General features: G+C 55.2%; 10 protein-coding genes across 10 annotated transcripts; 7 read left to right on the top strand and 3 right to left on the bottom strand.

Annotated features, from left to right (window-relative positions):
• The first annotated feature begins 452 nt into the window (after nt 1-452).
• Nucleotides 453-1,562, top strand: BDY17DRAFT_355214 (uncharacterized protein). Its single transcript, XM_033738259.1, has 3 exons — nt 453-523; nt 578-693; nt 829-1,562. The coding sequence occupies exons 1-3, from the start codon at nt 490-492 to the stop codon at nt 1,336-1,338; spliced, it is 660 nt and encodes a 219-aa protein (XP_033588088.1). The 5' UTR covers nt 453-489; the 3' UTR covers nt 1,339-1,562.
• Nucleotides 1,563-2,926, top strand: BDY17DRAFT_301470 (uncharacterized protein). The gene is made up of 6 exons (XM_033734252.1): nt 1,563-1,968; nt 2,019-2,280; nt 2,344-2,374; nt 2,436-2,523; nt 2,582-2,725; nt 2,779-2,926. Exons 1-6 carry the CDS (start codon nt 1,713-1,715, stop codon nt 2,886-2,888), a joined length of 891 nt encoding a protein of 296 aa, XP_033588087.1. The 5' UTR covers nt 1,563-1,712; the 3' UTR covers nt 2,889-2,926.
• A 1,510-nt stretch (nt 2,927-4,436) lies between these two features.
• On the bottom strand, nt 4,437-5,450 carry BDY17DRAFT_301465 (oxidoreductase-like protein). Its single transcript, XM_033734251.1, has 2 exons — nt 5,112-5,450; nt 4,437-5,055 (listed from the first exon to the last, which is right to left on the bottom strand). The coding sequence occupies exons 1-2, from the start codon at nt 5,339-5,341 to the stop codon at nt 4,488-4,490; spliced, it is 798 nt and encodes a 265-aa protein (XP_033588086.1). The 5' UTR covers nt 5,342-5,450; the 3' UTR covers nt 4,437-4,487.
• Nucleotides 5,451-5,678: 228 nt separating this feature from the next.
• Nucleotides 5,679-7,829, top strand: BDY17DRAFT_336331 (ASST-domain-containing protein; the record flags this gene model as incomplete). The annotated part of the gene is made up of 5 exons (XM_033737937.1): nt 5,679-5,699; nt 5,729-5,896; nt 5,957-6,399; nt 6,461-6,664; nt 6,723-7,829. 5 exons carry the CDS (start codon nt 5,679-5,681, stop codon nt 7,549-7,551), a joined length of 1,665 nt encoding a protein of 554 aa, XP_033588085.1. The 3' UTR covers nt 7,552-7,829.
• Nucleotides 7,830-8,166: 337 nt separating this feature from the next.
• BDY17DRAFT_326199 (ASST-domain-containing protein) lies at nt 8,167-9,812 on the top strand (the record flags this gene model as incomplete). Its single annotated transcript, XM_033737475.1, has 2 exons — nt 8,167-8,268; nt 8,319-9,812. The coding sequence occupies 2 exons, from the start codon at nt 8,167-8,169 to the stop codon at nt 9,810-9,812; spliced, it is 1,596 nt and encodes a 531-aa protein (XP_033588084.1).
• Nucleotides 9,813-9,949: 137 nt separating this feature from the next.
• On the bottom strand, nt 9,950-10,282 carry BDY17DRAFT_326198 (uncharacterized protein; the record flags this gene model as incomplete). The annotated part of the gene is made up of 2 exons (XM_033737474.1): nt 9,950-10,078; nt 10,142-10,282. The coding sequence occupies 2 exons, from the start codon at nt 10,280-10,282 to the stop codon at nt 9,950-9,952; spliced, it is 270 nt and encodes an 89-aa protein (XP_033588083.1).
• Nucleotides 10,283-11,104: 822 nt separating this feature from the next.
• Nucleotides 11,105-11,854, bottom strand: BDY17DRAFT_301461 (uncharacterized protein). Its single transcript, XM_033734250.1, has one exon. The coding sequence runs from the start codon at nt 11,824-11,826 to the stop codon at nt 11,137-11,139; it is 690 nt and encodes a 229-aa protein (XP_033588082.1). The 5' UTR covers nt 11,827-11,854; the 3' UTR covers nt 11,105-11,136.
• A 169-nt stretch (nt 11,855-12,023) lies between these two features.
• On the top strand, nt 12,024-13,064 carry BDY17DRAFT_355208 (uncharacterized protein; the record flags this gene model as incomplete). Its single annotated transcript, XM_033738258.1, has 1 exon — nt 12,024-13,064. The coding sequence occupies exon 1, from the start codon at nt 12,381-12,383 to the stop codon at nt 13,062-13,064; it is 684 nt and encodes a 227-aa protein (XP_033588081.1). The 5' UTR covers nt 12,024-12,380.
• A 229-nt stretch (nt 13,065-13,293) lies between these two features.
• BDY17DRAFT_301458 (uncharacterized protein) lies at nt 13,294-14,531 on the top strand. Its single transcript, XM_033734249.1, has 3 exons — nt 13,294-13,808; nt 13,861-13,977; nt 14,032-14,531. Exons 1-3 carry the CDS (start codon nt 13,502-13,504, stop codon nt 14,463-14,465), a joined length of 858 nt encoding a protein of 285 aa, XP_033588080.1. The 5' UTR covers nt 13,294-13,501; the 3' UTR covers nt 14,466-14,531.
• Nucleotides 14,532-14,674: 143 nt separating this feature from the next.
• Nucleotides 14,675-18,489, top strand: BDY17DRAFT_269519 (armadillo-type protein). The gene is made up of 3 exons (XM_033731935.1): nt 14,675-15,016; nt 15,085-18,005; nt 18,064-18,489. The coding sequence occupies exons 1-3, from the start codon at nt 14,834-14,836 to the stop codon at nt 18,269-18,271; spliced, it is 3,312 nt and encodes a 1,103-aa protein (XP_033588079.1). The 5' UTR covers nt 14,675-14,833; the 3' UTR covers nt 18,272-18,489.
• The last annotated feature ends 198 nt before the right edge of the window (nt 18,490-18,687 follow it).

The following is an 18,687-nucleotide window of genomic DNA, read 5'->3' as shown; positions in this document are numbered from 1 at the left end:
TCTTGTCATGCTGACACCGCGACGTGCGCTGCCATTGATGCCATTGGGTCGGGGATGATGGCCGTTGGGGAGGGCGCGTTGAGGCGTCGAGGTCATCCCCGCGTCGCTGCCCGTCTCTCCCCGCTTACAAGCGAGGGGAAGGGTGCGCGCCCGGCGAGACTTGGGGTTTGGCGGGCTGAAATTGGTCTCATCGAAAGCGGCAACACTCAAGGATGATGAAAACGTCACTTGATTGATGAGAATCGATGGTTGCGTGGCAGTTCGATGATTCTCGTGGGCTTGCGGTCGCTCAGCTCTGGCTTCTCCGCGTGCAAGTTGGAGTGAGGTTTGGTGGAAAGTTTGAGACCGACGTGCGGAGGTTCGAGCACGGCGGGCGTCACGTCGCGCTTATGTAAGCATCGACGTGTTTCAGGTGGCATTCGTGTTCACTGCACCACCTTCACTTCACTGCCTTAATGGGTGTGAGAAAATGCTAAATACTGCGCGGTGATGCCGGCCGCACGTATACGGCAACCGTTTGCGGGTGAATCGCCTACTATCCCCCAGGGCAATGACCAGTGCTAACCAGCAAACCCAGCTGCCTTTGCTGTCCTCGTGCTCCTCGCTGCATATCTCGGCCTCTCTACCACCCGTATACCCACTCCGCTGGGCAGCGACAAGGGCCTACACTTTGTCACGTTCTTTTTACTCTCAGTACGTGATTCCCAAGCACAAAAACCCCGCTGTCGATGCACAATGGCAGCAGACTCTGCGAGAGGCTGGTGCCTGGCATTCGGCATTGCATGCAATGATGTCTTCCGGCAGAACCCTCTGACATGTTTTTACCAGGCCACCTTCTACTGGATCATCGAGACCTCACGTCGCCGCTGCATCCACTTGACCCTCGTCGTCTGCACCGCTGGCCTGAGCGTGGGCTCGGAGGTGGTGCAAGGCCTCATCCCCAACAACGGCCGCGAATTCGACCCCTTTGACATCGTCGCGAATGTCGTCGGATCGGCATTAGCGCTGGCGTTGTGCAGCTGGTATCACAAACGCATGCTCGAGCGGAAACGAAAGAATCGACATTATGACATTGTGCCGGGAGACGATGTGCCGGAAGGGGACGAAGAGGATGTGGAGCTGGGTTTGGTGAGGGATGAAGATGCCGGCGGAGTGGTGCCTGTTGAGGCGGGTGGAGACTCGATTGCGGGAGCGGTGGCGGTACCCAAGGCAAGCATCACCGAAGAGCTAGACAACTGGGATGAGAATGCGGAGGATTGGGAGGAGGATGATGAGGACACTGCCGCGGACGTGAAGGAGGGTGATGGGCAGGAAGAGACGAAGAAACGTACTGATTGACGAAGTGATATGTACCGAAAATACGTGTTTTACTTTGCTCGATCTTGCACAATCTGGCAACAAGTATACTGGATTGCGCCCACTCTTGCAGCCTTGTGGAGATGTTGGATCCTCTTACACACTTGCACACTGTCGAAGCTCTTGTATCAACGCTATACGCATTTTACCCTCACTTAAAATCAAGTGAATGTCCTCTGAGAATGAGAAATCGATCTCTACGGTTTTCGGCGTTATTCAGAGCAGGTATGATGTCGCGCAGTACCGCAGAACTCAAATGCCTAGCGGATGGACGATCGCCCTCGAGCTGAACTATTAAGCTGCTAGCCTGGCCACTGTCGGAACTCTCGTCTTCTCCGCCTCACTTGCGCATTATCATGGTGTTGAAGTTCCCATTGAGTCTCCCTCGTTACACTCCGCTTCAGGAAGGAGGAGAGGTAGAAGAGAACAAATGTGACAACGCACCGTCTACTTCTCTTGCCAATGGCCTCGTTGTCCTTACCTACCGGGCAATCTTCATCTTCTCTGTCGTTTGGATTCTGGCAACCGCTCTGATCACTCTAATTACTGTACACTGGCTCCAGATACCAGCATGTCAGTCGTCAATCTCGGCCATTCGCGCCGGGGAGTTTGGTACGTCTGCAAGAACATCGTTTGCCATCCTTCGATCTGACGATCCACAGTCCCTGCAAAAGACACCGCCCGGGTCAAGAACGTCCGTTTCACCGAGTCCTCAACATTCAATTTCACTGCAGTGCCACCACGGCAGTTTCGCGAGGACGTTCGGATCTACGTTGGCGAGCCCAGTCCCGCGCTGGATCGTAATTGGGACGATCTACTCGACAACCAGTACTTCTACATCACCGAGCAAGAAGCGAGGAGTACATGGGGGGAGGACTACCAGAAGTACTGGCGTGATGAAGCTACTGGACATTACAGAGTCGGGTGCGTACTCACAATCCAGCAGTGCGCCTTGGTATATGCCCTTGAACTAACACAATCGAGCAGGATCGATGTCCTGCACACACTGCATTGCTTGGTTTGTCCAGCCTCGCTCTGAGAACGTTTCCAAGTTGTCCAGTCAGCTAAGCAGCCCGAAGAACATAATCCGCAAGGAAGTCTACAGTGACTACTACCGCGCTCGACCATACCACGGCCTCACCGCCGAGCTGCAGCTCTACCACGTCGGTAAGTCATTGAAGGTCGTGATCTCCAGCGCTCGCTAACTCTTCCTCCACGGGCAAAGACCATTGCATCGACATCATCCGCCAGGGAATCCAATGCTCCTCCGACCTCACCCCGGTACCAGTCACCCGCTTCGATCCCATCACCGGCCAGCAAAGCGTCGATTCGGAACACACTCACACCTGTCGAGATTTCTCCGCAATACGTACGTCGCCCTACTTCTAGTATTGACGGACTTGCTGACCTCTGCCACGAAAGGGGAATGGATGACACTGAAAGCGGAAGAGTCAAAGGTGTTGGATCAAGATATTCTGGAGCGAGCAAAGGCAGGTGCAAGAAGCAAACCTTTGAACCCCATCCACTCATAATGCTACAACGAATCTACGAACCGCAAGCTTACAGCATCAATCTTCCATACCAATGTCCACCTTGGTCCATATATTCAACCCCACCTTGGATCCCCGAGTAGGCGGCAAGCCAGCGTGTCTCGTCCGGTAATCGCCCTCGCCATTGTTATGATTGTTCCTCCAAAACAGCACACTCCCAGGCAAGGGCAGCACCTCAACCGTCGGAGCAGAACAATTAACAATGCGACACCACCTCTGATCAGCCCCCTGCCAGTCAGCCGTCAACTCCGTAAACCGCGTCCCACAATGCTCGCAGTCCGCCTCGAGGATGCCAAAAAACGTCGTAGGCAGATCCGGCCGCCCGCTTCTCCAGTCCCAATGCGGCCGCACTTCCTGCCCAATTTGGTAGGAGACGAGCTGCAGCGTTTGAATATCGGGTAGGGTGTCGTAGCCTTGGATCTCGGCGACGCGGTTTGCGATGCACTCGCTTATTCGATCGTCTTTCGGGACCCAGGCTGTCTCGCTCGTTCGGCGAGGTGTTACGACGTGCGAGCCGTTTGGGAGTTGCATTCGCGATCGCTTCAGATTTGGCTTGCTGGTCTGCCGTGAGCATTGATATGACGACGAATGGTTGAGGAGAAGGGCGTACTAAGTTGTGAGTAGATGTCGTCTCTCAGCCGGGGTGATGAAGTCTTCGAAATGAATCATCAAAGGGTCGTAAGACAGGATTCGTGCAGTGTACTTGGGATTCTCGCACAATGTGAGGCCAGCGAAGGGCAGGAGTCCGCTGAGAACCTGCACATTGCCCAGTTGATTCAGCATGCAGAGACCCAGCAAGGCTACCCCAAGCCATACAAGCCGGCGTGGTAGCGATCCCTGATCTTTGGCCATCTTTCCACGTCCATCACCACAAGCGGAGAAGCAATCGCACAAGAGCAGAGGTCGAACTACACCGACGACGTCAAGCGCGGAACGCATAGCTAGCACGCGGAATGTCCACGCCCGCAGATCCGGCTATACGCATTTTATGCCTGCCCTCCCGCTTAATCCACTCCTTCCACTTCCAGCCAAGCGCGCGAGCCTTGTGGGCCGTTTCAGCTCAGCTCCCAAACTAGCCACAGCCTTAGCCCGCCTACCCCGGATGCCTGATGGCGCTACCAAGGGCAAGCCACTCTACCAATCAAGATCGTCACTTTGAGCTCGTTGATCGGCTCGTTGATGGCTGCATCTCTTCTGACTCGATTGATCGTCGACGTTGCACTGTACTAACAAGATGCTGTACCCGCTAGACGACACGCTGTCTCACATGACGTTTCGAGGGATGCGAGTGAGGGCGAGGGTATGCGATGATGAAGAGATGACGCAGATGTACTGCACCATGATATGGAGGATGGATGGATGGCAATCGGTGCCGAGCTGATTGCTGTTTGGTGCGTCGCATGACATGGTTTTACCGACCGGCCCTGGCTACCTCTCGATGAGCTTCAGGGATTCATCCGGACATCTTCATGGTCATTAAATTGGTGACAAATCTTCTCCCACGCCGAGAGGCACATCAAATCAGATGTGTTGGAGGGAAAGAAGAAGTCAGTTGAAAGGATGCTCTGCACATCGAGCGCATCATTGCTGGTCGGCTACAAGGCTATGAGATTCAATCTCCCGCAGTGTCCATATGTTCAAGCCAGTCTTCGTACCGCGTGATAGAGGCAAGCCAGCGTGTCTTGTCCTTCGATCTCCCGTATTATCCATGTGTAAATTGCGCCAAAACAACGCACTCCCGGGAAGAGGCAAAACAGTCAGTGCCTCTGCATCACAATCCACGATGCGACACCATCTCTCGTCCAGCCCCGTCCAGTTCGCCGATATGTCGGGGAAATGAGTGCCGCAATTATCACAATCCGCTTCAAGGATGCCAAAGAAGGTGGTAATGCGGTCTTTCGTGACGTTTGCATCGGATCCATACCAGTCGAAATGGTTTCGAAATTGCTGTCCCTTTGCGTACGCCGTCACTTGGATGGACTCGACGTTGTCGACAGGCTCGTAGCCCTGGAATTCCGAGACGCGGTCGTAAATGCAGCGCGCGGCCGCATCCTCTCGATCGATATATGTGCTCAAGCTCGTTCGGTAGGTTGAGAAGATTTCCGATCCATTCTTGGCTGCCACTTTTGATCGCTCCAATGTCGGCGCACTGAGCAGAGTCAGGGAGTGAGCATTGTGTTGCTGACTATGATCGGAGTTCCTCACCTGATTTCGAGTAGATGCCGTCTCTCTTCAGGCGTGATGAAGTTTTCTAGGTGAATGATCAATGGGTCAAGCATCAGAATACGCATGGTGTAGGGTGCGGGTTGACAGTGGAACCCGGAGTAGAAGGCGGCTTCCGTAAACTGTTGCACTGCCGCAAGTGGGTTGGATTGAGATATGATGCTGTAGCCAAGCATGGCCGTGACAGCGACGGCCACTGCCGTCTTGTACATATTGGCGCGAGACTGTGTCCTTGAACCACAGCAATGGATCGAGAAGCAAGCGTGGGAGAAGGTAAGGTAAGGTAACGTTACCGGCAACTTGATGGAAGTGCGTGAGAAGCTTAACCCACTTTAGCGCATCTCGCCGACTTCATGCCTATCGCAGGACGTACTCTTGTACTTGATGAACGGCCGACCCAATACAAAACTCGCAGCGTTGCGCATTGAATTATGGGAGCGAAGCGGTCAATTGCCGGCGCTTCGCTGTTATGCCTGTGGATCAGAATGATCGACTGCATCTCAGCAGACAACGATCTTATGCGCTTCGTCTCGGTAATTGTTCAGCAAGATGTCCAAAGGTTCGCCGAACGTACGCAATGCTAACACTTCAATTGGCAGGAACCATCCTTGCGACCGCCAATCTTCAATGTCACAAACCACGATGCCTCACGAACCACTCCCGGGGGCTTCTGGTTTGTTGCTCCGTACGCAGACCTTGTCCAGCGGGATCCCGGCAAACTCGCCGTACCCGCACAGGTCGGACCTCATATCTACGCGGACGATGGGGTATTTGCAGTCTTCACGGCCGGGCATTGACGAAAACAGTCACACTAATTCACTTCGCAGACGCTGATCTGGAGTGGGGCTGACATGTTTCCAACCCGCTCGGTTTGCGACTTTCGCCAGATCGAATATCACGGAGCGCCGGCGCTTTCTTTCATCGTGACTGCACGATCGTCCGCAAAATATCCCCAGGGCGCCGCTCTTATCTTGGACGACACTTACTCGATTGTTAACGAGGTCTTCACCCCGATCCCGGGCATAAGCATCAATATGCACGAGTTCAAAGTGACCGACCATGGCTCATCCGCACTACTTTTATACGATACGCCCACTCAATGGTCAAACGATCCCTATCTCTCGTGGGGTTTCGTCGATTCGGGATTCGCAGAGATTGATCTTCTCACCGGTCAACCACGATTCATGTGGAATTGTTCCGACCACATTCCTCTCACAGCCTCCACCAAGCCAGAGCCCGAGCCCGGCGATCGCTCTGTTTGGGACTGGATGTACGTATACTCTGATGGCATATCCAGCTTCAAGGCAGCTGACCACAATCACCCCGAGTAGTCACCTCAACACCGTTGATCGTGATGCGAACGGCGACTTTTTAGTTACCGCAAGACATACTGACGCCATTTACAAAGTCTCGAGACGCACGGGTGCCATTCTGTGGCAACTGGGAGGAGTCGGATCATCATTTGAATTGCAAGGCTTCAACTTCTCCAGACAGCACGATGCCAGGTTTGTTGATGCAAACGGCACAACGACAATGTAAGCCGCGCATGCCTCCGTCCTAGCAATCACGGTAATAACTGAACGATGCTCGTAGAATCTCGATCCTGAACAACGCTTCCGACGGCATCGACATGACCGCAGATCTCTCTTCAGCCCAATTGATCAGATTGGACCACACGACAATGAAGGCTTCTCTGATCCAAAAGTGGGACCGCCCAGATGGACAACTCAGCCACCTGCGAGGGAACATGCAAATCTTGCCCGATACCAACATCTTCGTCGGCTGGAGTGCAAACGACGGATACGTGTCGGAGCATTCCGCGGACGGCGATGTTCTGATGGAGGCTCGCTTCCTCTCGGATCGACTTTCAACGTATCGGGCGTACAAGTTCTTCGGATTTCGAGGGAGGCCGCAACATCCACCCACAGTCAAAGCCATAGTGCACTCGACGTCAGCATCCGAGTGTGTTACTCTCGTCTACGTGAGTTGGAACGGTGCCACCGATGTTGCCTACTGGAACTTTTACACTTCGAAACACAACGAGCCGGAAGGTTTCGTCTACTCCGGAAGAAAGAACAAGACAGGATTCGAGACGGTCTACTCATACGGCGGTGCCTCCAGGTGCATCGTTGCAGAAGCTGTTGCCATCGACGGAACTCCGATTCGAAATTCGTCAATCGAGGCACCGATTTGGCAAGACGCTGGATGCTCGCTTGAGACGGCGTACTTTCTCGAAAGTGAGCAGCGAATGGCAGATGGTGCACCGCAGGCTGCATCCCACGACATTTATGATGGCTTGAAGAGCATGGCGTCTACGAACCCTCTTGTTCTCGTTGCCTTGGGTTTCTGTCTATCCTACCTGCCACCACTACTGCGGCGGCCCCAAGGGCGAATCGGCGGGGGGAAGCAAGCCTGCGGCTAACAAGCTGCGTCGATGCCAACGTTGACCTTTGCGCCGACGGCTTTGCTGGCACCCAGCTGGATCAGGCGTGCAAGAGGCATCGTCGGTCATTGGCTTTCGACATCGCCATGGCCGGCTAATTGGCATCCAACATCATCGGGTAATATTACTCGTCTTCCAAATCCCATGCAATCGTCTTCGGCGACTGACGTCGAAGTTGGTCGAAGATCTGCAATGCATTAGTCTCAGGCTACAAGTAGCTGGAAAGCTAACTTAGTGTATTCAGCTGCAGGCTTCCAGGCTACGCCAGCGACTTACTCGAAATGGCACGGTTTACTCGAAGTGGGATAGTTATCCAAGTGGACCGTACCGTTACGCACAGGCAACCCAAGCACCTGCTCCCCAAGACACCCCGGCCTCTTAGCGTTGCTTGTTCCATCGATGGCTATCGCGTGCTCCCACACGTGCACTGGGAATGGCGGATGTTTATTCCCGAGGATATCGTACGCAGTGCGGTCTCGCTGAGAGAAGTTCCTTGACAGTGTGACTGCAATATTCGTTCCTGCCAGTTGTGGTATGCTAGTTGCTAATATCACCGCCGTCCGAATCGACACGATGCACAGTGGTAGCAAAAGAATGGCGGCATGGCTTACAGTTGTGCTCTCCCTTCTGCACTTCTGCAACGCCGCCTTTGATTTGGCGATGGGAGACGATGGAGATCTCGAGAGTTTCGTGACGGTAAGTTGTTCAACAGCCTCGCAAGATCGCTTTGCTCATGACCATTGCAGCGCCCCGAACTCAAGGCACCAAAGTTCCGGGTCACCATGTACGAACCGGACGAAGTGGATCGAGGATACTGGTTCGTAGGCCCGTACGGCGACATCTATCAGAAGGACCATGCCGCAAAGTACTACCAAGCCTGCCAAACCGGACCGCATATCTTCGACGGCGACGGCAATCTGGTCTGGAGCGGTGCGTGTCAATTCCGGAATCAGAACACCTGCGACTTCCGAGCGTATGAGGCGCCGAATGGCACCTCCTATCTCTCCGCCATTGTCAATTTCAACGTTCATACCAACGATCCAGTTGGCCGCGGGGTCATTATGAACAGTTCTTACAACTTCCAACAAACCATTGAAGCTCCTCCGACGGTTGATATTTTCAACATGCATGAATTGAAGCTAATCGACGACGGAAAGGCCGCGCTGTACATCACCGTCTTGTCGGAGCGTGCTGACCTTACGAACCTCAGCAGCCAGCATCGAGCAGGATGGATTCAAAACCCTGGGTTTGAGGAGCTAGATCTCGAGACGGGTGAGGTGACTTTCCGATGGCATGCGTACCCTCATGTGTCTCTCGAAGAATCGACACTTCCCCTGGCGGACGACATCAAGGAGAACACGTGGAATTGGTTCCACCCGAATTCTGTCGACAAGAATGCAGATGGCGATTACCTGATCTCAGGCCGATACGTCGATGCAATCTACAAAGTATCTGGCCGCGATGGCTCCGTGTTATGGCGGTTGGGAGGCAAGCGCTCCGACTTTGCCCTGCAAGGCTTCAACTTCTCGCGGCAGCACGATGCTCAATGGATCGACTTCAACGACGACTACGAGACCATCTCCTTCCTCGACAACGGCGGAGACGAGGTTGTCAGAACGTCAAATTACACTTCCGCCCTCTTTGTCCGACTAGACAAGAAGAATATGTCAGCTCACGTCACGAAGCGCATCGTCCGTCCAGGCGAACGGTTTTCCGGAGCCCGAGGCAATCTGCAAAGATTACCCAGCGGTCATGTATTCGGAGGATGGAGTGAGAACTGCCACATTTCCGAGCACGCCACCGACGGTCGACTCCTGATGGAGGCCGAGTTTGCGAGTAAACGATTCGTAACCTACCGCGCCTACAAATTCAACTTCACCGGGCAACCTCAGGAACCGCCGGCGATGAAAGCATTTGCTTACGGTCTCGACGAAGAGTCCGCCGTCACAGTCTACTACGTTAGCTGGAATGGCGCGACCGAGGTGTCGTCCTGGAATTTCTACCGCGAAGGAAGCGGAGACGCAGTTTTGATTGGTAGTGCGGCTCGTACTGGGTTTGAGACGAGATTGCAAGCTCGGGGCTACGTTGATGGGAAGGTATTTGTTGAGGCTCTCGACGTTCATGGATTGGTTCTTGGTCGATCGTTGTCGACGGACATTACTTCTTACATCGATCAGGCTGTGCAGAAACCTCGGGTCGGAGCGAGCGTTGCGAAAGGCGCTGAGAAGACTGAGCTGTAGCTTCTGTAGCCCCAGTAGACTTATTCAAGACAAACTGAACAACGGAAGCGAGTGTATGAATACGAAGCTATCTGTATATGTGTGGAGTACAGCCGTCCACAGCTCGGTCAAGTCGACCCTGATCCAGGCACTGCAGTCTACTTCCCAACCGGAGGCAACGACGCAGTCGGAGGGTTCATATCGTGGGAGCAAGCACACTTGTTGTCGTTGGCAGAGCACTCCGAGGGATAGCTAGACAGCGGCACGGCGTAGCCGCTGCAAGTGATCTGTAGGGATTGTATATCAGTCAAAGTGCTGCATTCGTCCCATCATCGTTTGTTGACGCTTACCGTGACATCGCGCGGCACGATGTTGAGAGCCGTGGCCTGGGCTCTGTCGGCCCTCTTTGTGATGTCGAAGGGCGCCGGGCCGGCGAGGACGGTCGAGCTGCAGGCAGCAACGACGAGGAGGACGATGTTGGAGAGCTGCATTTTGCTTGGGATGTTGGTTGATAGCGGATGTATTGGGCTTGGATTGGACGAAAACGATTGATATGGCTTCCACAAGGCTGATTGAAGCGAATTGCTGGGCAGCTGTCTTAGTATACCTTTATAACGGTATGTGTCGAGCCATTGGTCAACGAGCACCCCTGAAAGACCGCGGTGTCCACTTTGTATACCTTACTGCACTGAGTGTCCTTTCGCTGATCTCCATTTGGATATCCCATGAGATCACCGGGAGCTCGAGAGCTTGCAGACGACCATTGCCGAAGAGGCAGCTGATCAAAGAGGGGAAGCGAGCTGGGTCTACGCGTGGCGATGATCGTTCGTGCAATTGGCAAAGTTGGCAAGGCGATGCGTGGTTGTCATCATAGCTTGAGCGCTAGGTACGCCTAGCGGTGGTGTTGAAGCGTTGGTGCATTCCATTCTACGTCAAACGACGGACGCCAGACGATACCAGAGTACAGAGGCATCGAGATAGGGCTTGAGGTTACATCGGGCGCCGTCGACAATACTCGTGAATGGGGTGGAGGAGCGCACGTACTACTTACCGAGATCGACGGCTTCGATGGGAGGGATTGTCCAGGGCAAGGCTGCTAGCTCACGGCCGGCTAAATACTTCCATGACGCAGAGGCAGGCATGTAGAAGGGTGATTTGGAAGCCGTCATGTTTGCTGCCCTCGATAGCGAACTCGTGGATGTGTGGCTCTCGTTCCTACGGGGGGTGATGTTCATCTGTGATGACTCTCAAAGGCTTTCCTGATAGCTTGAGCCGCTATGGTGCCGGCCGCGACAGGTAAATATGTGTTTCACGTCGAATATGAATCAATTCGCCAACCTCCTCGCTATAAAACAACACCTTTGTAAGGGAGGTAGTTCCGCATCTCAAGACAAGTCGGGAAACCAGTATGCAAGACGGTGCCCATGTCCTGCATCGAGAAATGCTCCCCTCTCTCCTTCGCCAGCTCAATCAGCGTAAACGTAACATTGGCGGTGTGCAAACAATGCGCGGCATGCTCCTCCGAAGCCACAGCTCTCTCCAGCTTCCACCCATTCCGGACCGCACGTTGCAGTTTGCGAACGGCAAAAGCGCAGTGAGCAATGTGGAATTCCCATGTCCCCCAGCATTGACCGACGCGCGAGAACTCCTCCAACGTCAGCGGTTGCGTTGCATTCTCATCCCGGTAGAAGGTCCAGTTTCGCCAACTGCGGAATTCCATCGAGAGCTCTTCGTCGTAGCAGTCTGGAGCCAGCCAGGAATTCATCATGGGATCGAATATGCATCCCGCTGCTTCTGCTTCGTCGGCCGAGTGTCCGCACGGCCTTTCGCTGAGCGCTTTGTAGCGGACCTGGGGGTAGCATTGAAGGGCGATGAGGGAGACGATTGCGCTGGCTATTATGGCGCCGAGGAACGCCGCAAATATTGTCTTTCTCCAGCCGATGGTGGTTGGCTGCACGGCCGTTCGGGGCGAAATATCAGAGGCATCTTCCTCCTGCTCCAACTCGTCGTATCGCGGTTTGAACTTTTCGGACATCGTCGAGATGGAAGGCGGTCGATGTTGCCAAACAGATGGAGGAGTGAAACATCGCAGACGTCCCACAGTCAGGCTTGCGGAGGGAGGGGGTCTCCACTCAAGGCTGTCGATCCCCGAAGGATTTAGCCTTGCAGTAGCGTAGAGTATGCAGCATATAACCAAGGTTTTCCATCCTTGCAACACGACGCCATGGGGCGAATTGTGCATCGTCAAGTAGCGGTATTGACTAGGCCAAGTCAAGGCATAAGTATCGTCGGGGGTTGTGGTGATCAGTTCGCTCACTGCGAGATGAAATCATCGCTTCGAAGGGTGTGCTTGTGAAAGCTGCAAGCTCCTTGATCTCGATTACTTGTTTGCTTGTCGGTAGAACGAGGCGTTGCGTAGCCGGCAGCAATTTTCCTTGGGACACTGGGCCATTCCATGCCTCTCAACCGATCAACGATCGAGAGGAACGGACGGGGGCCCGCGAACGATTGGCCGTATCTTACAGCACGAGTCTTACATTCTTCGACTTGTCTCCCTCGCAGGACCGCCCATTGCTCGACTGTTGAACGATGTGGAGCGCCGAGGACATCAAATATGAGCCCGTGGACACGGAAAGCTCATCACTGGACACAGCGGCATTACATTCGGATCGAAAGCGAGTCAGCCTGTACCGGATAGGAGCCCTCGCCGCGCTGCTGACCACACTGCTCGCTCTCGCATCTGCCGTCTACGCAACAATCAGACATTCACATGCCACCACCAGACAGGTGAAGCCGCTACGATTCCCATGTGGACGAACACCAGGTCAGGCGAAGGCGGCCAATTGCACGTTCGACGTGATGATGGACGAGTGGCTACCGGAGAGCTGCATCGACAGAGAACTGCTGGATGAGTTCAAGGCGTTGGGGCCATGGTCATTCTGGGCAGATGAGGCGCGAACGCAACCGATCAACGAAGAACAGCTCTCGAGGAGTCCAGTAGCGTACACGACGTTGGAGTATCACGTCGCACATTGCTCGTTTGCCGTGCGCAAATTCCATCGCGCTGTTGCTGCGGGTCGACCAGTCGAAGAGGCCGTCGGAAAGGTGGCGCATACCACTCACTGCGCCGAGATGCACCGGAAAGTGGTTGAGAGTCTACAACGGTCCCAGGATGGGGAGGCGGAGCAGTATTCCATCTTTGCGGCGACGACTCCACTGCATCCAGGCTTCCCGACTTGCAGAGATGTACATAGTATCGATATGTTCTCATAACTGAAGTCAAATCGCGTCATGGCCTACGACCTCTTCAGAGTACAGGGACATCAGTATAACCGGCTGAAAGACGATAGGGCTCCGGGTGGATCCACCCTAGCGTGCACAGCACTCTCAAACAGACACTTCAAGAGCATGACGTCGGTGGGTAAATGGCCAAACCTCAGCCGCAATTAGCGTACATAAGATATACAGGGTGCAGTAGTTGTGCAAGCGGATGAATTAGCTTCCCAGACAAAGCAATGCCCATCTAGCACAATCAAGAGCTGCCTAAAAGAAGGACATCGACGCCGATCGCACTTGTGCGGCACTCCCACGGCTGTATGGACGGGATGATGACCTGCGGGGTTGCATCGATGGAAGGGATCGTTGTGGGAGAATGAGCGGCGCGCGCTTTTCGCACGGCGGAGCCGTATAAGCGGTCATTTCGAATACTCATGCCTGCCGTCCGAGTTGGTTCAATCGCCTGCCCGTACAGGACAGCCAGGACATCTGAGTCGGTCGTCTCCACGATGGAATCAACGTCAAAGGACAGCTCGAGCCAACCTCTGATGGATGATTCACCCATCTCAACACGATGGCAGAAGCATGATGGTTCTCGGAGCCGCTTCCCTTGGCCGATGATTTGTCTTTTGTTGGTTGTGACGAACGTGTGCACGCTTGTTGTCGGATTCGCGGTCTACGTCTCCCGTCCGTGGCAGCTGTGTGATTCGAGTGTGGATCATGATCCTTGGTTTGGAAGCAGTAAGTTGCTGATGTCGGCCTATATTGTTTAGCTATTCGCTGATTAGACCAGTTCCATACAGGCAAGTTCTTTGGGAGCAGGACGACCGGTTCGTCGACACAAACCCCAAGGTGTTCTACAATCAAACCACAGGGGACGAACACTCGATATGGGCCGACATCTACCCAAGTAAGTTGCTCACTCCCGACTAAAATATCCACCGACGGCTGACTCCCGAGCCAGGCGGCTGGGTTGCATTGACTAGTCAACCTGGCAAGGAGCTCAGCGGTGGCGCGCTCCTATCAGAATGGGGAAGCGAAGACGAAGAGTGGGAAGAGGGGACGCAAGCGTGGGCAACGACACTGATGCATCAGATCCACTGCCTGGGAACACTCAAGTCGGCCTTCCACCTCCTCCAGCAGGGCGAGAAGCTCGATCATGAACGAAGCGGGCATATCCCGCATTGCGTGGAGTACTTCAGGCAATCGTTCATGTGCCAGGCCGACCTGACCCTCGAGCCCCCGATGGATGTGCATCATTGGCCGCAGGGGACGAGCGGTTGGGGCAACACGCATCGCTGCCGCGACTGGGACACGGTTTTGCAGGCGTTGAAGGACCGCTCGATCCTTCGCGACGGCGGTCGGTGGGTTCGATATCGGCCGGGCATACTGGACTAGACGGGCAGTAGGACAGATACATTGTCGTGATATGCAACCGTTTCCGCGTGTTGGCGTTATTCATCAGATGAAGGGGAGGGAAGAGAGATGATGTCGCGGTCGCGTTCGGGGCGCTGGGCCAGGAAGTCCGTGCGCAGGCAGGGCGCGTCGCACCTTCCCCACACAATTGAATGCCACACCCCGGCCAAAAATTTCCAGCTTGCGGCTCACGACAGCAACTTTTTTTATTGCCCCCATTCCAACCAACACATACCACCCCCTGTGCCGTGGTTGTTGAACTGCTACCGACCTCCACTCCTTGGACTCCCCCGATCCCACCAATCACACCCCCTCGAATTGGCACACACAAATCGCATGCCACGCCCATAATGTCGCTACTCCCGCCAGAGGCGCATACCGCTCTCACCCAACTCCTCCAGGCTCTCCAGTCCACCGACAACTCCGCTCGCTCACAGGCCGAGGAGCGCCTGACGACAGAATGGGTCAATCAACGCCCCGACATGCTCTTAATGGGCCTGGCGGAGCAGATGCACGATTCACCAGATGAAGGGGTAAGCATACCACCCCCCTTACGCGCCGCGCGATCCAGGCTCGGAGGCCAGAACTAACTCACGTCCAGTCTCGCTCCTTTGCCGCTGTCCTCTTCCGCCGCATCTCCACCCGCACCTCCAAAGACCCCTCCACCAACGAGAACAAGGAGATATTCCTACACCTGGGCCATGCGCAGCGAGGCCAGATCCGCACGAAGCTGCTCGAGAGCCATGCCAAAGAGCCCAAGGCGGCCGTCAGAAACAAAATGTCCGATGCGGTGGCAGAGGTGGCGCGGCAGTACACAGACGAGCAAGTCCTTAACCCCGACGGCTCGCGGGACACCTGGCCCGAGCTGCTCAATGCTCTCTTCCAGGCCAGCCAATCCCCCGATCCCGCCGTGCGCGAATCCGCCTTCCGCATTCTCGAGACCACCCCGGGCATCATCGAGAAGCAGCATGAGAGTGTGGCGTATGGCGTGTTCGAGAAGGGCATCAAGGACGACAGCGCCGACGTCCGCCTGGCCACCATGTCCGCCTTTTCCTCCTTCTTCGCTTCACTCACCAAGAAGTCACAGCCCAAGTACTACGGCCTCATCCCGGACATTCTCAACACCCTTGTCCCGCTGAAAGAGTCTCAAGAGTCGGATTTGCTGTCCAAGGCGTTGATGGCCATCATCGAGCTTACCGAGACGGCGTCGAAGATGTTCAAAAACGTCTTTTCCCAGCTCGTCACGCTGTGCATTAGTATGGTGCAGGATAAAGAGCTGGATGACCAGGCGAGGCAGAATGCGTTGGAACTCATGGCTACCTTTGCCGATTACAATCCCGCCATGTGCAAGAAAGACCCCAACTACACGAACGATATGGTCACGCAGTGCCTGTCGCTCATGACCGATGTCGGGCTGGATGATGACAACGCAGAAGAGTGGAACGCGCAAGAAGACTTGGACTTTGATGAGAGCGACTCGAATCACGTGGCCGGCGAGCAGACAATGGATCGATTGGCGAATAAGCTGGGCGGGCAGATCGTGCTCCCGCCAACATTCAACTGGCTTCCGCGCATGATCGCTTCCGGTGCGTGGAGGGACCGACACGCGGCATTGATGGCGATTTCCGCAATCTCGGAAGGGTGTCAGGAGCTTATGGAGAGCGAGCTGGATAAAGTCTTGGATCTCGTCGTGCCTGCTCTCGGCGATCCACACCCCCGGGTACGATGGGCGGGATGCAATGCCCTCGGACAGATGAGCACCGACTTCAAGGGGACCATGCAAACAAAATACCACGGCATCGTTCTACCCGCCCTCATCCCTGTCTTGGGTGCTCCCGAACCCCGAGTGCAATCACATGCTGCGGCGGCCCTGGTCAACTTCTGCGAAGAAGCAGAAAAGGAGATCCTCGAACCCTACCTCGACACTTTACTGGAGAATCTGATGCAATTACTGCAAAGTCCCAAGCGATTTGTGCAGGAGCAGGCTCTGAGCACCATCGCCACAGTAGCCGACTCGGCCGAGAGCACATTTGGCAAGTGGTACGGCAGTCTGATGCCTCTTCTCTTCAATGTCCTCCAACAGCCTAACGAGCGCGAACTTCGACCCCTCCGCGCGAAAGCCATGGAATGCGCTACACTTATCGCCTTGGCTGTCGGAAAGGAGAAGATGGGACAAGACGCTCTCACCCTCGTCCAGACCCTCGGCAATGTGCAAGCCGGCATCGTGGATGACGACGATCCTCAAGAGAGCTATCTGCTTCACTGCTGGGGCCGAATGTGTAGAGTGCTCGGTCAAGACTTTGTCCCATACCTCCCAGCCGTTATGCCGCCTCTTATGAAGCTGGCGCAGGCGAAGGCTGACATCCAATTGCTGGATGATGAGGAGAACGTGGCCAAGTTCGAGCAGGAAGAAGGCTGGGAGCTGGTGCCGCTCAAGGGCAAATACATCGGCATCAAGACGAGCACACTCGAGGACAAGTTTATGGCGGTCGAGCTGATCACCATCTACGCGCAGTACCTGGAAGCCGGCTTCGCGCCGTACGTGATTGAGATTATGGAGAATGTGGCCATACCTGGCCTCGCCTTCTTCTTCCACGACCCTGTACGCGTGGCCTCGGCTAAGGCGGTTCCGCAGCTGCTCAGCTCCTTCAAGGCCGCGCACGGTCTCAATTCTCAGGAATACGTCAAGCTCTGGCAGGAGACGATTGCAAAGGTGCTGGAAGTGCTGGAGACCGAGCCGGCGATCGAGACTCTGGCAGAAATGTACCAGTGCTTCTACGAGTCGGTGGAGGTGACGGGCAAGGACTGCCTGTCAAACGACCACATGGCCATCTTCATTACTTCCGCAGAGAGCGTGCTCAAAGACTACCAGCAGCGGGTGAAGGAGCGAGAAGATGAAGCAAAGGAGCGAGAGGATGGAGAGGAGGCGGGCGAGGACGAGGAATTCGCCATCGAAGACGACCAAACCCTGCTCTCCGACATGAATAAGGCCTTCCACACCATCTTCAAGCACCAAGGCCCCTCCTTCCTGCCGCACTGGGAGCGTCTGCTCAACTACTACGACGTCTTCATCACCAGCCACGACGCCACGCAGCGCCAATGGGCCCTGTGCATCTTCGACGACGTTCTCGAATTCTGCGGTGCCACGTCGTGGCACTACAGCTCGCACATCATCCAGCCGCTACTAGATGGCATGCGCGACGACGCGCCCGCCAACCGCCAAGCAGCCTGCTACGGTGCAGGTGTAGCCGCGCACAAAGGCGGGGATGCCTGGGCAGAATTCGCGAACCACAGCCTTCCCATTCTCTTCCAGGTGACGCAGCGCGCGAACGCGCGGAGCGAAGACGACGCGTTTGCTACGGAGAATGCGTGCGCTAGCATTGCGAAGATTCTGCATTTCAATCGGGCAAAGGTGGAGAATGTGGGCGAGGTGGTGGCGCTGTGGGTGGACACGCTGCCGGTGGTGAATGATGAGGAGGCGGCGCCGTACGCTTATGCCTTCTTGGGACAGCTGGTGGATGAGTGAGTTGGCCCTTGTGTTCCCGAGACTTGCAACCCTGCTAACCATGTGATGATGTAGACAAAGCGCGGCAGTCATGGCCAAGGCCCCCCAGTGCTTCACGTACATCGCCCAGGCGCTCGAGGCGGAGACGCTGCAGGGCAATTCGGCGCAGCGGGCGGTCGCGACGGCGAGGAAGCTGGTGCAGACGGCGGGCTTGGACGCCAATCAGCTGCTCGCCGGCCTGCCGGCGGAGACGCAGCAGACGGTCCGGGCTTACTTTGGGTAGTAGAGTAGATGGGGATTGGTGCTTCATTGTTGGACACATAGCGTGGCGTTTGCCTTGCGGCCGGCTGGCTGGCATTGAGTGAGATATGAGGATGGACGTGGTTTACGTAGGGAGGAGGATGGGAGTGGGTAGCCCTGGCTTTTGGCCGGTCTTGCATACGTCGAGCCCTTGAAATTGATCGTACTGCCTCGCACGAGACAGCGGTCAATACTGCTTTGCCTTTGTCCTTTTCGCATCTGACCGGACTGTACAATCCCACGAGCTGATGATGTGCTTGGCTGGAGGCTTAAGCAGCCCCACCTCCAACCTCACCCGCCAACAACCTCACTCCCCACTTCACACCAAAACCCCACATCGACCAAACCAACCTCCGCCCACTCTCAAACAGCAAATTGGATAAAGACACCTGTAAGACA

The sequence above is a fragment of the Neohortaea acidophila genome (assembly GCF_010093505.1).
Source record: "Neohortaea acidophila strain CBS 113389 unplaced genomic scaffold BDY17scaffold_8, whole genome shotgun sequence".
Lineage (NCBI taxonomy): Eukaryota > Fungi > Ascomycota > Dothideomycetes > Mycosphaerellales > Teratosphaeriaceae > Neohortaea > Neohortaea acidophila.
Note: the sequence above shows the minus strand (reverse complement) of the source record. Positions and strands in the feature narration are given on the sequence as shown.

Coding starts and splice junctions, on each gene's coding strand:
- BDY17DRAFT_269519 (XM_033731935.1), top strand. CDS start 14,834: ATGTCGCTACTCCCGCCAGAGGCGCATACCGCTCTCACCCAACTCCTC. Junction 15,017..15,084: donor ACGATTCACCAGATGAAGGG/GTAAGCATACCA, acceptor ACTCACGTCCAG/TCTCGCTCCTTTGCCGCTGT. Junction 18,006..18,063: donor TTGGGACAGCTGGTGGATGA/GTGAGTTGGCCC, acceptor GTGATGATGTAG/ACAAAGCGCGGCAGTCATGG.
- BDY17DRAFT_301470 (XM_033734252.1), top strand. CDS start 1,713: ATGGTGTTGAAGTTCCCATTGAGTCTCCCTCGTTACACTCCGCTTCAG. Junction 2,524..2,581: donor GCTGCAGCTCTACCACGTCG/GTAAGTCATTGA, acceptor CCACGGGCAAAG/ACCATTGCATCGACATCATC. Junction 2,726..2,778: donor TCGAGATTTCTCCGCAATAC/GTACGTCGCCCT, acceptor CTGCCACGAAAG/GGGAATGGATGACACTGAAA.
- BDY17DRAFT_355214 (XM_033738259.1), top strand. CDS start 490: ATGCCGGCCGCACGTATACGGCAACCGTTTGCGG. Junction 524..577: donor TATACGGCAACCGTTTGCGG/GTGAATCGCCTA, acceptor CAGCAAACCCAG/CTGCCTTTGCTGTCCTCGTG. Junction 694..828: donor TCACGTTCTTTTTACTCTCA/GTACGTGATTCC, acceptor TGTTTTTACCAG/GCCACCTTCTACTGGATCAT.
- BDY17DRAFT_301465 (XM_033734251.1), bottom strand. CDS start 5,341: ATGTACAAGACGGCAGTGGCCGTCGCTGTCACGGCCATGCTTGGCTAC. Junction 5,056..5,111: donor CGGCATCTACTCGAAATCAG/GTGAGGAACTCC, acceptor GACTCTGCTCAG/TGCGCCGACATTGGAGCGAT.
- BDY17DRAFT_301458 (XM_033734249.1), top strand. CDS start 13,502: ATGCCTGCCGTCCGAGTTGGTTCAATCGCCTGCCCGTACAGGACAGCC. Junction 13,809..13,860: donor TGATCCTTGGTTTGGAAGCA/GTAAGTTGCTGA, acceptor TGATTAGACCAG/TTCCATACAGGCAAGTTCTT. Junction 13,978..14,031: donor ATGGGCCGACATCTACCCAA/GTAAGTTGCTCA, acceptor CTCCCGAGCCAG/GCGGCTGGGTTGCATTGACT.
- BDY17DRAFT_301461 (XM_033734250.1), bottom strand. CDS start 11,826: ATGTCCGAAAAGTTCAAACCGCGATACGACGAGTTGGAGCAGGAGGAA.